This window comes from Vigna umbellata, chromosome 5, assembly GCF_029865625.1.
Source record: "Vigna umbellata cultivar VRB3 chromosome 5, Vumbellata_1.0, whole genome shotgun sequence".
Lineage (NCBI taxonomy): Eukaryota > Viridiplantae > Streptophyta > Magnoliopsida > Fabales > Fabaceae > Vigna > Vigna umbellata.
In genome coordinates this window covers 42,417,082-42,434,037 of record NC_142169.1, presented here as the reverse complement: position 1 = coordinate 42,434,037, position 16,956 = coordinate 42,417,082, and the positions used below count along the sequence as shown (strand labels likewise).

At 39.0% G+C, this 16,956-nt stretch overlaps 1 protein-coding gene across 3 annotated transcripts; it reads left to right on the top strand.

Annotated features, from left to right (window-relative positions):
• Positions 1-809: 809 nt before the first annotated feature.
• On the top strand, positions 810-15,295 carry LOC148198383 (DEAD-box ATP-dependent RNA helicase 53, mitochondrial-like). Of its 3 annotated transcripts, none has more exons than XR_015786880.1 (8): positions 810-1,266; positions 2,178-2,305; positions 2,452-2,863; positions 4,510-4,608; positions 4,795-5,019; positions 5,438-5,599; positions 14,283-14,790; positions 14,981-15,295. XR_015786880.1 is itself a non-coding variant. In XM_088116368.1 (7 exons), exons 1-7 carry the CDS (start codon positions 913-915, stop codon positions 14,691-14,693), a joined length of 1,791 nt encoding a protein of 596 aa, XP_087972494.1. In that variant the 5' UTR covers positions 810-912; the 3' UTR covers positions 14,694-15,295. The 3 variants fall into 3 exon arrangements, 1 of the variants encoding a protein (XP_087972494.1); XR_015786879.1 differs by having other exon boundaries at positions 14,974-15,295; XM_088116368.1 differs by having other exon boundaries at positions 14,283-15,295.
• Positions 15,296-16,956: the final 1,661 nt, after the last annotated feature.

Sequence of the window (16,956 nt, the reverse complement as noted above, 5' to 3'; positions counted from 1 at the left end):
ACATAATAAATCCATACCGTTGCGGTAATAAAATATAGTACTGTACAGTAAATTTGTTCATAATTTGATGTTTAATCTCTAAATATAAAACAAATTCAAATTCGTTAATACTAGAGTATTCTTAACTTACTGTTTCTTTTATCATCATTCTTAACTTACTGTGAAATAACTTACGTTAAATATTTTTTTATAATGTTTTTAAAAACTATGTTTCAGTTAAATTATATATAATTTATTTTGTCTTTAAAATCAGAACACGAAGATTATATTATAATCTATTACGAATTACGAATTACGAATTACGAATTATATTATAATCTATTACGAATTACGAAAGTCCCATTCTCATCTAACAAACATGTAAATGTTGTTTGTTCTGCATAACTTTCCCTTATTAGATAAAGAAAATTGTTATATTTTTAAATATTTACTTTAAAATGAAATATTTTTTTTAAATTATATAAAATAAGTATTTAACATTTAAACTTTTTATCAATAAATAATCCTAAAAAGTTTAACAATAAAATATAATGACAAGATTTATTTGTATATTAATATAAACATTTTATTCTTTTAAAAGTTAAATTAACATAAATCAAATTATTCATTTATCCATAGACTAATAATTTTTAACATCTGTGAATCTTTCTTCCTTTGTAATCTTTTTCTTACAAAGTAATTATCTGTTATATACTAATATTAAATTTAATATTGAGGTTTTTCTGTAGTGTTCTGGTGAAGCATAAGCTGTGTAGACTCGTCCGCACAGGATTTCCACCCTAAAACCCTGAAACATAAAACCCTTTTTCTCAAAAACTTTCAGGGTTTATCACAGTCGCATTCTCAAAACCTTTCTCAATCGGAAGAACAAAACCCTAAACCTCAATATCTTCACCAGTCAGTGTCATCAACATGGCGACTTTGATCCTCAGAAGATCCTCCTCTGTAATCTCGCGCCGCTTCTTCGCCACTCTCGCCACCGTCGAATCGCTTCCGCGCCACAGCGGGCTCGCAGCTGTCCGGCACGGTGGCTCCAACGACGGAGTTGGAATCAGATCCTTGCATGCGATATCCGGACCGTTGAACTTCCGCTCGTCGCCGGTTTCTTGCACGGCGCAGCTCGCCGTGGAACGCGACTACTCCAACGAAGAGGTAGGTTCCGGCACGAACTGCGACGAAGGACTCGAGATCGCGAAGCTCGGGATCTCGACGGAGATCGTGGATGCCTTGGCCAAGAAAGGGATCGCAAAGCTGTTTCCTATCCAGGTAAACGTCGATTACTGTTGTTTTCAGTTTTCTTTACAATTTGTTTTTTTTCGGGTTTTAGGTTTTTTGCTTCGTTAATTAATGTTGTGAGGTTCGTATTTGGTTTGTAGTTAGGTGAAGGGAAATGGTAAATAACTTCAAACCGGTTGTCTGAAAATTTTACGAAATCAGTTTACTAGTTTAGTTGTATTGTAGCAACTAGAAGTTTTTCGTATATTGTAAGGACATTTTAAAATTTGAATATTTAAAAAAAATGTAAAACAAAATATCATTTACTAAATAGGGGTGAAATTAAGCACGTAACAGAAGTTATTATTTTTTTATTATTATAAATAGTGAATCTTCTATTAAAACAGAAGACTCATGGTCATGTGTTGATAAAAGGAACAGTCATTCATGGAGTTGTTGGCACTTGCATTTTATGCTACGAAACTATCTAATAATGAGTTATTTATTAGATCTAATAAAATTTAGAGAGATAAAACTTTTGATATCGAGGAGGACATTATGTAATAAATTATTTAGATGAAGACATTTTATTTCTGGATATATGAATTTGATATAGAGACAAATATATTTAATTTGTTATGGTATGTCAAATGACTCTTGAACATACACTTGTTGTACAATGAACACTCAAATTTATAATAATTATTATTATTACTTTTGCCATTATACATGGAGAAATAATTTGACTTACATTCAGGTAATTTGTTTGAATTTTACATAGTTTGGTTGAAACAGAAGACAAATGTGTGTGTTCATAGGGCGTGAGCTCATGTATTATTATTAGAAACCTGTGGTGCAAGGAACTGATTTGAGTTCGGATAATATATTTTATATTTAAATACATGTTGACAAAATTTATTATATTTGATCTTGAGGTGCTCAATTATTTATTGTTGTTGTAGAGAGCTGTGCTGGAACCTGCAATGCAGGGACGTGATATGATTGGTCGAGCTAGGACAGGAACTGGGAAAACTCTTGCATTTGGGATACCCATCTTAGACAGGATTATTCAGCTAAATGCTAAGCATGGGTACTTTATATTAGTTACACTTACATTTTACTTCTACTTGAATCTGTAGCCTTGTTTTTCTGCTGGAAGGAGGATTAGGTAATGGTCCTGTGTCTAATCTTATTCGTTTCTTCAAATAAACAAAGTTTTGTCTTTGATCATTGCAGGCGAGGAAAAGATCCTTTGGCTATGGTTTTGGCTCCTACTAGAGAACTTGCACGGCAGGTTGAGAAGGAATTCAATGAGGCTGCACCTAACCTGGACACGATCTGTCTTTATGGGGGTATGCCCATCCAACAACAAATGAGGCAGCTTAATTATGGTGTAGATATTGTAGTAGGCACACCTGGTCGAATTATTGATCTTCTCAATAGGAGGGCACTGAATTTAAAGGATGTGAAATTTGTTGTTCTTGATGAAGCTGATCAGATGCTTCAAGTAGGGTTTCAAGAAGCTGTGGAGAACATCTTGGAGAATTTGTCTCCAAATCGTCAGACTCTTATGTTCTCAGCAACAATGCCATCTTGGATAAAGAGTATTACCCGCAATTACCTAAACAACCCCCTTACCATTGATCTCGTAAGTATACACATCTATTTTAGGCACCAGTAAGAAATGTTAATCAAGTTTTTAAATGTCATTTCTGTTGAAATTATGCAAAGTCAGGCTAACGAATTTTTCAAATTTCATGTCTGTTGGAATTATGCCTAATCTAGTATGACATGGGCCAAAGAGAGTTTTGAGGAGAAATTAGAAGATACCTACAAATTTAATCAATGGAATCTTCTAAAGCTGAGGATTTTATGATCTATGAGGAAATAAATTTCAATACGTAAAAATCTTCTCGCACAAAACTAGGGTTGGAGTGATTTCTGATAGAACAACTGGCTGTAGAAGAGGGAGGGTTGAATAGAGCCTTAGACTCTTTTCACACAGTTCTAGACTAGACTATCTAGTAAACATAAATCAAGTGCACAAAATATTTTATACTAGTTCATCCCAACTCACGGACTATGTTCATTTCTGTCTTAAATACATTGTTTAAGAGGTTTAACTAATCAATTAAATGTCCAGTTCTGTCTTAAATACATTGTTTAAGAGGTTTCACTAATCAATTAAATGATTACAACGACTACACAAACATCTTTGGTTACACCTTCTTAATCTGCTTAAGAACTTTCAAGCATAAAGAAAAACACTCTTAGAGATTGTACATTTTAAACTCACTTGGGAAAACATCATAGTGTGAAGAATTTACAAGATTTCTTGTAGGTTGTGAGAAATCTTGTAAATTCTTTAGCGGGAACAAAACACGTTAGAAGGTTTATATAATACAATTTCATAACACCTACACTGTTTGTTATTATCAAATGGTCTATATGTATTAGACTATCCGACATAGGATTCAAGGTAAAATTATCGTATGCAGAAAACTCATGAAAAGAGCTACAACTTGTCGTGTCTAATTGTGATAGTGATGAAATACAAAGACAGGATATAATCTTTAAGGGCTAGCTGCCATTAATAGCCTTTGAGTTACAGAACTAAGAATCTCTCTATCCTAGGAATTTGCAGAACAGAAAGGCCCTAAAATTATTTTGGAAAATCGAAACAAGTCAATTTTTGAGGGAACTAAGGCTGTTTATATCCCATATGAACAATCATTCTAGCATGGCTATTTATTGTGGATATACCCAACACATTAAACAATAGTTTTTTCAATGCAACTGGGATAAATACATGTACTGGTCTCCACAAGTTGGACTGTAGACTGTTCTGTATCCCTAAAATTGAAGTGCAGAGTCAGGCCTGTAGTAAAAGTTGTAGATTAACTAGGGTAATTTTTGAGCAAGAAATTTTATGCATATAGATGCCATAAATATTATGTGTATAAGCAGGTGCAAGTAGATGTGTTCTCAACCTTCAGAAGAAATTGTAGCTTTCTATATTTGTGCCTGTATAACTATTTTTCTATGACATGTTTATATAAATTAAACAGTGGTTCTATATAAGTTGAAACCTTAAATATGATTGTAGAAGGTATTATATAGAATTTTGGAATTCATACCACAGCATGAGATCTTTGTTCAGTTTTGCACATTTTTTTCATGAATTTTACTTTTACTTTGTAAGGAGGAAGAAGAAATAAGAACGTTTGAGATTAACTTGCAGAATCCTTATTGCTGATTTGTAATTCTCTACTTGGGAACTTATTGGTGCTGTAGGTTGGAGATTCTGATCAGAAGTTGGCAGATGGAATTTCACTGTACTCTATTGCGTCTGATGTGCGCACTAAAGCAGGGATTCTTGCACCCCTGATAACAGTATGACTTCAGATTCAATCTTTTCTCCCTAAGTTTGTATCAGCTGTAATTAGTGATATCATTGATATTTTATTATAAGAATCTGTTTTACAATTTTATATATTTTACTAAAATGATTGCAACTCAGTATGTTTGGTTCTTAGGCAGGCTTCTGTATGCCTTTCCTAATTGTATATACTTTGGTAGGAACATGCCAATGGAGGAAAGTGTATTGTTTTCACTCAAACCAAACGTGATGCTGATAGATTATCATATGTAATGGCTAAAAGCCTTAAATGTGAGGCTTTGCATGGAGATATTTCACAAACTCAGAGGGAAAGAACTCTTGCTGGTTTCAGAAACAACCATTTCAATGTTTTAGTGGCAACCGATGTTGCATCACGGGGCCTTGACGTTCCAAATGTAGATCTTGTAAGTTTTATTTTACTAAACATTATGTTTGAAATTGTTGTATTATCCTTGGTTTTTGGTAGTTGATTAAGGTTCAAGAAAAGCTCATACATTCTATGTGGTAGTTCTTCCTTTATTGTTGTTGAATAAATTGGGGGAGGGGGGACATGATCATGTTTATCATATTATAATTGTTTGATTCCCTAAATTTTGAGTTTGAGGGGAAATTACTGTGTGATGTTTCCTTTCTAAATGTTTGTCTTCACTATTACCTGTCTGTATTGTATTACTTTTTCTTTTTCACTATTGATTGCTTGTCTGTGTATCTTATTCACTCTTATCTTTTATGCCTTACTGTAATATATGTGTATATGCCAACACATTTACATACACTGTTATTCAATCTATTTATACATTTTGACTTGGTTTTCTCATACAGGTGATACATTATGATCTTCCCAGTTCATCAGAGATATTTGTTCACAGATCTGGACGAACAGGCCGTGCTGGGAAGAAAGGAGCTGCCATTCTTATTTACTCAGAAGATCAATTCAGGACTGTAAGGACTATTGAGCGTGATGTTGGATGCAAATTTACTGAGGTGATTTGCTTCTTCTTTTCCATATTGTAGCTTTCTTTGTTTATATTATTCTAGTCCTTGCGGCACCAAGAAGGGTAGCCTATTCTCTTTCCATAGATCCAATCCAGTTCACCAAAAAGGTCATTGGAATGTGGTACCTCTCTAAGTTAGGGAGCTTTGTGGTGATATCTTCCTAGTTTGTGACTGAGTTGTGAAAGACTGTCTTTAACGTACCTAGGTTTTCCACTATCACTGGGTCTTAAGTACTAAAGCTCGAGTTGGTGCAAAACTATGTTCAGCAAGCAAACTACTGTCCCTGCACACAGCAAGTGTGGAGTGCTACCCGTTAATCTATGGTAGCTTATACGGGATGTTATCTTGATGCACCCAAAGGATTATAAATTATAATATATATGATAGGTTTCTGAATTGGAAACCTATCTAATTCGCACTATCACACACAAAACAAACAGAAAAAGAGTATGAACTGTATATTTTTGTATAACTGCACAGCCACACCCACCAAGAGAGCCAAGTTTCTCTCTCCACAGGATAGGAATAATCCTGTCTATACACGAATACAATTCAAAAGGTGTCCAATATCAGAATACAATAGCTCTTTTATAGGAGCTTTATTTCCCGCCCAAAAACTAATACAGTTATAACTACCTAACGCTTCTCCCCCGCTGATAGGTTCTTTTAATCAAGAACCTAAGAATAATGCTAGAAACACCACACAGGACAAGTTCTCTGAATTATACAGCCTCCTTTTATTGCCAAAGAATCAAGAAGAATGGTGAATACAAGATACTCAGAGAGCTTAACCTCTCCCCAAAGAACTACAAGAGTTCTTGCACAATCAATAAGACTCCAAAACTACTGACATACACTCGTTTCCCCCCTTTTATACCAACTACTAACAGAATTAACAGAAACCCATTTCCCCATTTCCTAACTGCCTTGGCAGTTAGGCTCATTGCCTTTACCTCTTCTCCTATATACAATTAACTCCCTAACATTACTCCCCTCTCCTCCAACAACCTTGTCCCCAAGGTTGAACTCTGGATATTGCTCTTGTATAGTCGCCTGATCTTCCCATGTTGCACTCTCTTGTCCCCCTTCTTGCCATTCTATCAATACCTCAGGTATTTCCTCTGTCCCCAGCCGTCGAATCCTTTTGTCCAATACCTTCGCTGGCCAAAACATGGGCCCATCTGCTTGTAGCTCCGCTGGAAGTTCCTTTTCAACTCGCTTCTCCCCCACCGCTTTCTTCAGTTGGGAAACGTGGAATACGGAGTGTATTCTGGCTGCCTCTGGTAATTGCAAACGAAAAGCTACCTTCCCCACTTGCTGTAACACCTCAAAAGGACCATAATACCGTGCCGATAGCTTCGGATGCAACCGAGTTGGCATGGAAGACTGTCTATGGGGTCTAATCTTCAAGTAGACCCAATCTCCTATCTGAATGTCTGCTTCTTTCCTTTTCTTATTCGCCTGATTAATCATCGCTTCCTACGCTTGCCTTAAATGCACCTTGAGCTGTTTCAAAGCCTCGTCCCTTGTCATCAAATCCTGAACCACCGACTCCACCACTGTCTCACCTGGGATAAAACGGCTCAAAGCTGGTGGAGCTCTTCCATAAACGATTTCAAAAGGGGAGCATCTTGCGGCACTTTGGTAACTGGTATTATACCAGTATTCAGCCCAAGGGAGCATTAACTTCCAACTCTTCGGCTGTTCTGAGCAAAAACACCTCAAATACCCTTCCAAAATTCTATTCACAACTTCCGTTTGGCCATCCGTCTCAGGATGGTATGCCGTGCTCATACTAAGTTGGGTACCCTGCATCTGGAAGAGTTCTTTCCAGAACACGCTCAAAAACAAGGGGTCTCTATCGCTGACTACTGACATAGGAATTCCGTGTAATCTAACTATTTGTTGGACAAACCTTTCTGCAACCGTACGGGCTGAATACGGGTGTTTCAACGCTATAAAGTGACTGTACTTACTCATCCTGTCAACTACTACCAAGATTGCATCAAACCCGTGTGATTTGGGTAGCTTTACAATGAAATCTAGACTTATCTCTTCCCAAATGGCTTGTGGAATCGGTAGTGGTTGCAAAAGACCCTGAGGGGAGGCAGCTAAGTACTTATGCTGCTGACAAATCACACAACCCGCGACGAACTCTGTCACTGTTTTCTTCATCCCTGGCCAATATAATGATTGTGCAATTTTTCGGTAGGTGCGAAACACTCCAGAATGGCCCCCTGTACTCGTCACATGAAACTCTGCTAGAAGCTTTGGAATCCAATTTGATTTAGCGAACAAAACCAACCTTCCTTTATAGTGAAGGCGGTCATTCTCCAACGTATATGCGTCGTGGCTAGTTGGATCCCCCTTAAGGTCCTCCATTATCTTCCGAAGCGCAACATCTTCTTCCACTTCTTTCAAAACCTCTTGGAAATCATGCCAATAAGGCCTGGAGATGACTCGTAGTTCTCCTTCCTCCATACCACCTTCTTCTCTCCGGGATAAAGCATCTGCTACCTTGTTCGAGCTTCCCAACTTATAAACTATCTCAAAATCATACCCCATCAACTTGGCTATCCAATTTTGTTGACTGTGCGTTGTTATTCTCTGTTCCAGCAAATATTTGAGGCTGCGCTGATCAGTAAAAACCACAAACCTCCTCCCCAGAAGATAGGGCCTCCAATGTTGGATGGCCATGACCAACGCCATCAGCTCCTTCTCGTATATGGATTTAGTACGCGACCCCTCAGACAGCGCCCTGCTAAAGAAAGCAATGGGCTTCTTATTTTGCATCAACACAACTCCCACACCACTCCCAGAAGCATCACACTCCACGTGAAATTCTTGTGTAAAATCGGGCAACGTCAGTACCGGTGCAGACGTCATCGCAACTTTCAGAGTTTCCATGGCTGTCCTGGCTCTCTCCGACCACTCAAACTTCCCCTTTTTCAACAATTCCGTGAGGGGTCTCGCTAACTCCCCATATCCTTGCACAAACCTCCTATAATACCCCGTTAAGCCCAGAAATCCCCTCAATGCTTTCAGATTCCGGGGCTCTTCCCATTCCAGCACTGCCTTCACCTTATCTCGATCCATCTCTACTCCTTGCTCCGAGATCTGATGTCCCAAGTATTGAATTCTCCGTTTCCCAAACTCACATTTTTTTGGATTGGCCACCCAAACATGTTGTTCCAGTAGCTGCAGCACCAAATTTAAATGGTGGAGATGTTCTTCCCATGAGGAGCTGTATACCAAGATGTCATAAAAAAAAACGAGCACCCATTTCCTCAAGTAGGGCGCCATTAATCTGTTCATGGCACTTTGGAATGTCGCTGGCGCATTCATTAACCCGAAAGGCATCACCAAAAATTCAAACAAGCCCTGGTGAGTTCTGAAAGCCGTCTTGTGGATATCCTCTTCCCCCATCCGTATCTGATGATACCCCGCCTTTAGGTCCAACTTAGAGAAGAACCTGGCACCCTTAAGCTCATCCAATAGTTCTTCAATCACCGGAATAGGGAACTTATCCGGTACAGTGGCTTTGTTCAATGCCCGGTAGTCTACTCAGAACCTCCAGCTTCCATCTTTTTTTTTCACCAAAATTACCGGGCTGGAAAACGGACTCTGACTCGGCCGAATGATGCCCGCTCGCAGCATATCCGCTACCTGTTTCTCCAGCTCTTCTTTCATGAAAAAAGGATACCTATAAGGTCTTACGTTTATAGGGTTTGTGCCCTCCTTAAGCACTATTCGGTGCTGCGCATCACGTGAAGGTGGTAATCCACCTCCCTCCTGAAACACCTTGTAATGGGCATGCAGAACTGCTCTGATTTCTGCCTGCTGCTGCTCCGTCAAATCATCCATCCCGTCACCGTCTACCCTGGGTTCCACTATGCACATTTCCCAAACCAAGAACCATGACTCAGCATCTGTGATCCTTGCTAGTGCGCCTGGCTCTACCAGCTGTCGAGCCAGGGCTGGATCGCCGATAATCTTCATCTTCTCGCCATCCACTACATATTGCATGGACATCTCCCTCCAGTTAACAACCACTTCCCCCAATTTTGCCAACCACGCAATACCCAATATCAAATCGACTCCTCCTAGTTCAAACACATGCATGGCTTCCTCCACCGTCACCTTTCCCAGCTTCAATTCCACCTTCTCACACCTTCCGCTCGTCCATCTCTTACACCCGTCACCCAGACTCACGGCGTAGGAGGGTGTTTCTACCATCGGAAGTCCCAGTTCCTCCACCAGTTTTCTGCTAATGAAGTTAGGCTGGCTCCGCTGTCAATCAAGACTACCACGCGTCTTCCTCCTATCAGCCCGGTCAACTTCATGGTCTTGGGAGGTGTCAGACCCTCCGCTGAACATGCTGAGAGCTCCATGGGTTTCACCTCCAGGTTAGCGCTTTCCTCCAACTCCCCTTCCTCATCTTCCGCGAGTAACAGTACTCGTAACCCCCTTTCCGCACATCGGTGACCCGGTGCAAACGGACCTCCGCATCGGAAACATCTCCCCTCTTCCTGCCTCTTTAGAAACTCTGGGTAGGGCAAGTTTCTAACCATCCGATTCTTGTTTTCTCCTCCGGTCGTGTTATTACCCTTCGCATTGGTGCTATTCGCCACTGCCGAACCGTCTCTTCTGGCCGGGCCCACTCCGTCTGTCCCGTCGATCCTTGTCGCGAAACTGCGATCTCCCTCAGCCCTTACGATCGACGCCGAGGTTCGCGTACCCGCGTGAGTCGCCTTGATCCCATTCCACGCTCCTCCGCCTCCACGGTTTATGGCGTCCTCCACGTCTCTCGCCACCCTAATCGCAACCATCAAGTCTGGGGGACCCTGGATTCTGACCTGGCCCTTAATGTCTTCCCGCAACCCCGCCAAGAAGAAACCCAGAATCAACTCCTCCGACAGGCCCTGGGTCTGACCCAGTAACATCTCGAAACTCCTTACAAACTCTTCAAGCGTTCCCTCCTGTCTCATAGTGGCCATTTGTTCGTAGACCGTCCCCCTGGACCCACCACCGAAGCGATTAATCAACCCCATCTTCAAACCCATCCATGTCCGGTTCTTGGTTTTCTCCCGCCAATACTTGAACCAATAACTCGCGCTCCCCTCCATGCTAATGTAAGCGAGTTCCACTTTGTCCTCCTCAGCCACTTTCTGGATTTTGAAAAATCTTTCGGCTCGATTAATCCAGATGTATGGGTCTCTGCCTTCAAAGGATGGCAATTCCACTTTCTTCCTCCAATTGTGCGATATTCCCCCAGTATCACCTCTCCCCTGATTATCATTCACTGAACTGCTGCTTCCCTCAGAACCACCCCCTTGATGGTTTGCACCCCCACTCATCAATCTCATCATTTGTTGCAAATCGCGTCTGATTGCCGCGGTCTCCTCTTTAATTCCCTCCACTGTGATCTCCAAGTTATCCAGTCTTCCCTCCGTCTCGCTACCCATCACTGGTTCTCCTCCTATCGGATCCGGCAGGTCGGACCAAATGATAGGTTCTTTTAATCAAGAACCTAAGAATAACGCTAGAAACACCACACAGGACATGTTCTCTGAATTATACAGCCTCCTTTTATTGCCAAAGAATCAAGAAGAATGGTGAATACAAGATACTCAGAGAGCTTAACCTCTCCCCAAAGAACTACAAGAGTTCTTGCACAATCAATAAGACTCCAAAACTACTGACATACACTCGCTTCCCCCCTTTTATACCAACTATTAACAGAATTAACAGAAACCCATTTCCCCATTTCCTAACTGCCTTGGCAGTTAGGCTCATTGCCTTTACCTCTTCTCCTATATACAATTAACTCCCTAACACCCGCTTTATTCCCTTTTCTCTTTCTTTCATAAACTATCCATTTCCTTTCCCTTTTCTCTTTCTTTCATAAACTATCCATTTCCTATCATTACCCACAGCCTGATGTGCAACCTTGTCCTCAAGGTTGAAGTCTGGGAATTGTTCCTAGATAGTTAGCACATCCTCTCATGTTGCTCCTCTCATGTTGCTGCCTTACTATCTATTATAGTTGGAACTTTGTGAGCCACAGTTATGACTGTGCATTGTGCAAATTCTTGTCTTATCACTTGTTGTAAAATGGCATCTGTTGCAGAGTCAATAGACGCAGTAATTTCATCTAGGACAAGTATTCTGTTTCTCTTAAGTAGTACTCTACCAAGGTAAAACAGTTGGCACTGTCCCAAACTCCAATTTCCCCCTTCGTCCCTCCCAGAAGAGTCCAAGAGACCTGGTAGCTTGCCAGACTGTGTCCTTTAGCCGACATTTCTCTATAACCTTCTATATTTCATCATCTTCATAGAAGCCCAGTGGGTCCACGTTGGTCCTAATGCTGCCCTTGAAAAGAGTTGGTTCTTGAGGGGTGATGCTTAGTTTCGTTCTCAAATCCCTTAACCCCATCAAGCATATGTTATCCCATCTATTAGAATATCACCTCTTGAAGGTTCAACTAAGCAAAACAAAGCACTGATAAGTGTATTTTTGCCACTTCCAGTCCTCCCAACAACTCCCACTCTACTCCCTTCTAGAAACGTACAGTTTATACCCTTGAGAACTAATTGAGCATTTGGACGATATCTAATCTCTAGGGCTCGAAGATCGATCCTACCCTTGGAAGGCCATGAAGATGAAGGTCTGTGATCCTCCACAAGGGCAGGAGGCTCTGATGGAATGTGAATGAATTGCTTGATTCTTTCAGCAGAGATGATATGGTCAGACAACATGCTATACATCCTACTCCAGAATACTTGGGATTCTTTCAATGTCAACGCATAAGAAAGAGACAATCCCACAAGACCCGATGATACAAATTCCCTGGGAAGTAGAATAAGTAATGCAGCTGCTGTGAATACTGCCACGTTTTGAAATATTTCAATCCTTAAAATTGACCATTTCGTGGCCACATTGGCGTGAAAGAACACTGCTGCATCCATGTCCACAAGCTTTAGGTAGTTGTTGAAAAATCTGTTCACCATGTTCAATGCTCTTATAGTAACCACCCCAAGTGATGTCTCGGCAGTAAAATTCATGACAGGAGCTTTTGGGGTTCCATTGATCCTCATCGATTTCCTTGAAGAGGCTTGATTATATCCATCTATTGTGAACATGATTCGGTGGATTATATTTTGGACTGGAGGTAGGTCCCTGGCTCATTAAAAACTTCTCCCAAAACCGACAACAACTGCTGCAACTTCTCTGTTTGGACCCCTGTTAAGTCTGGACTATTTTCTGCGGTCTCTGGGTTTATCTCTGCCTTTCCCAAAGTCCAAACCAAAGTCACCACCTCCACCGGGTTTATCTCTGCCTTTCCCAAAGTCCAAACCAAAGTCGCCACCTTCACTGCTTTCGTTTTCATCAATGCTTTCGGTGCCACTATTTTTCGTGCCAAGGTGGGGTCCCCGTTTATTGTTACCACTTTTTCCCCCTGTTTGTAAACCATCTTTAATTCTCCCCAATTAATGGTCACTGTCCTGAATTGGAAACCTATCTAATTCGCACTATCACACACAAAACAAACAGAAAAAGAGTATGAACTGTATATTTTTGTATAACTGCACAGCCACAACCACCATGAGAGCCAGGTTTCTCTCTCCACAAGATAGGAATAATCCGGTCTATACACGAATACAATTCAAAAGGTGTCCAATATCATAATACAATAGCTCTTTTATAGGAGCTTTATTTCCTGCCCAAAAACTAATACAGTTATAACTACCTAACGCTTCTCCCCCGTTTTATTCCCGTTTCTCTTTCTTTCATAAACTATCCATTTCCTATCAATATATGTAAATGTGAATCCATGTTCAACTATCAAGAGGGTCTATTTGACCTTTGATGAGATCGAGCAGGGAGGGGAGAAAGCTGCAAATTCAGACTAAAATACCTCAAATCATTAAAGGGTGATGGCAAATGGATAAGACATTAAGTTTTGGTATTTGATACTGGAATGCTGACTCACATTTCCTAATCACTAAATTCTATCAAATTTCATTCTCAATTATGGATATACATCCGTGGCTCTAGCTTTGGTTTAATTAGAAACTAATATTGAAATATAAGTTAAAGCTTGTTTTTAACCTGTTAGTTTTATGTTCTTGGTTCATGAAGGGTAAAATGTTAAGCGAAAGTAAATGTGACAACATGAATTCTGATCTAAAACTGAGTTCATGGGAAATATCTGATGAGAAAGCCTACAGTTCTTTGTTTATTGAATAATGAGTAAGAGGAAGGTGAATCTGTTGTGTCAATTTTGGTAGTGGAAATAACTGTCCTCGCTTTATGTACATCTTTAAAAGTTTTTGTCGGCATATTCTTAGTAACTAATAACGGAGTGGCAGGAATTTTTTTTTTACGGATTTTCATTTTAACTAAATCGGATGAATAGAAAATTGAGTTATTGTGAGACTGATAGTGCTTGGATGTTTTTTTTGTTTTTTTTTTAACTGTCGTGTTACCATGTATTCTACCTGTGCACATATTTGATCTTCAAAACGTGAAAGGCCAAATCCTTCGGCTATAATTATTTATCTTGCCCTTGAAATTCTTTAACCCTTCATACGATTTTATATTATAGGTTACATTTATGTTGTATAATGATTAACTGCTCATATCTTATTCCAATATTCTTGTTTATCAGCTAGCAAAGATTAATGTTCAGAGTGGATCAGCAGACATGTTTGGTGGATGGAGTGGTGGTCGATTTGGTTCTTCAGGAGGTATGAGGGATCGTCAATCTGGAGGTACAGGTTTTGGTCGCAGTCCTGGATTTGGCCGATCTAGCTATGGAAATTCCAGTTCTGGCAGTTATAGTAACTCCGGGTTTGGCCGATCTAGCCATGGAAATTCCAGTGAAACAGGAAGGTTTGGAGGACCAAAGTCTAGCCATTTTGGCAGCCCTGGTTCAAGTCTATCAGGAGGGGGTTTGGGTGGTAGCTTTGATCGATCTGGTGGATTTGGTAGCTCAGATCGATCTGGTGGATTTGGTAGCTCAAATCGATCTGGTGGTTTTGGATGGGCTCAATCTGGTGGTTTTGGTGATAGGAAGTGAAGCCAGAATAGCACATGGCGTGGTTTCGGTGCTTTTGGGGATAGCCTAAATAGTAATAGTTACAATAGAGGAAAGGCTTTTTAACTTCATCAACTTGGTAAGTAGATCCATCTTCATTTCTTGTTTAGTTTTTGCCTCTTGTAAAGTTAGTTTACTGTCTTTATCTAAATGTTATCTTGTCAATTTCCCCGTATCTTAGAGATGGAAAATGTAATATGGAATAAGAATAAATAATACATTCTATTTTGGGAGGCATTTCAGTATTTTCTCTCGTGACTAGTCTTCAGGTAAAACTCAGCTCTATTTAGTCCCTCCCGCCATAGCAAAAACCTTTATCATCTCCATGTTCCAGCTTCTGCCTATCATAGCGAAGGCCTTGGAAGTTTTGTAGCAGCTGCTCCAATTTTGTGTAATGCGTTCTTCAAAATTCATAATGGTCAAAGATAGAAAATTTTCGAAACAGGTAGGTGGTCTCCTGTTTATATCATCTCAATGTTTTGATACAATGAATTTCTCATATTGTAACTCATTATAACTATTGTAATATTAATACATTAATATATTATCAACAATCAGTCTGCTTTTAGTTGCATTGTGGGCTACTTACCGGAATGTATGAAGTATTATTCAACAGCATCATGTTTGATTACAGAGCACCCAAAAAAGTGATTTATTGCATTAGGCACAAAAATTGCTGAACTTCATTGAATTATAAGGAACTCTGTTGCTAAATGGGTGATCCAATTTGATGCTCAACAAATGCCTATAACTTATTGGTAGTTACGTACTATTTCTTGCCGTTTTCCATTTGCGTCTTAAACTTATTATTTTAGAGCTATTTTTATCATTATGTTGTCTGTGGTGGATAAAATGGATAAAATTTGAAGTTGAGGAGGTAATGAAGTCGATGGTAGGTTTGAAAGTTACCAAGGTTTTATGTTCTACGAAGACATTGTATTTGCGTCGAGACAGAAAGATAGTATATGCTTGGAGAAGGAGAAGGGCAATACTTTTACTTGTAAAATTGTATAAATTATGAGAAGAGTCTCTTGTTTGAAGAAGTTACATGTTTGAAGAAAAGTCATCTAGATCGAAATAGATATAATACAAATAAGGTTTAATATATCATTTGGTCTCTACTTTTAGGGGTTTGGTTTAAAGTAATCTTATTTTTTTAAAAAGTTCAATAAGATCTCATATTTCGTTAAAAAATATTCAATCCAGTCTTTTTCGTTCACGCTGTTAAAAACATAACAGTGTAAATGCCATGTCATCATCACCATTTCCAAGAAACCTTAGTCGTTGCTTTGGTGGTGGTGTGTGATGTGTTAGAGAGGATGATTGTCGGCAAGGATGGCGGTGACGACGCTAGATGGTGCGGTGGCTAGGGTTTTTTAGAGAGAAATTAAGGTTTGTTTGGAGATGGTGATGATGATGTGACAGAGACTTTTTTTAAATTAAAAAATCATTTAAGTCCACCTATTAATGTGTGCCATGTGCTTATAAGATGCCACAGTGACATTTGCACCGTTATGTTTTTAACGACATGAGTGGAAAGGACCGGATTGAATATTTTTGAACAAAATATGTTTTAAAAGGTATGATTACTTTGAACCAAATCCTTAAAAGTAGAGACCAAATGATATATTAAACCTACAATGTGGAAAGTTGCAATTGATTACTCTACATGTGATTTTTGTAAATAAAGAAAAGTATACATTTAACTGACGTATCGTATCTTATTGTAATGTTTTCTCGACACTTCCTTCTCCTTCATGTACTACCATAAAATACACTAGTCCCAAATTACCTCTCTTCTTGCACTTTCTTTTAACGAATTTTGAATTATGCAATTCGGTATATATTTTCTTATTGAGAAGCACATTTTGAATTATATATTTAAAACATTTTTTGAAATGTTTATTTTGAATTATATTCAGATTCAAAAATACTATCTAAATTATACATTTTGTAATATAAATTAAAACAAAATATTTTGGATTAAATGTTTTGGAAGATATTTTTATTGTATTAGGCCATGAAATTACAAACAAAAAGAAGTTACGTTTCTCTTCATGGAAAACATATGCATGCATGAAACTTATATCCAATTTGCAGCTTTCAACAAATTTAAAATACGTTAAAGATCTTGACAGTTTTAAAATTTGTTAAAAACTTAAACGGATTTTCAAATTCACTAAAAATCTAGACAAATTTCGAAATTTGTTTAGGTCTTCAATGAATTACAAAATCTATTGAAACC

Excerpts from the sequence above, each read along its gene's own strand:
- LOC148198383 (XM_088116368.1), top strand. The coding sequence starts at position 913 with ATGGCGACTTTGATCCTCAGAAGATCCTCCTCTGTAATCTCGCGCCGC. Across the intron at positions 2,306-2,451 it reads CAGCTAAATGCTAAGCATGG|GCGAGGAAAAGATCCTTTGG; the intron begins GTACTTTATATT and ends TGATCATTGCAG. Across the intron at positions 5,600-14,282 it reads TTGGATGCAAATTTACTGAG|CTAGCAAAGATTAATGTTCA; the intron begins GTGATTTGCTTC and ends CTTGTTTATCAG.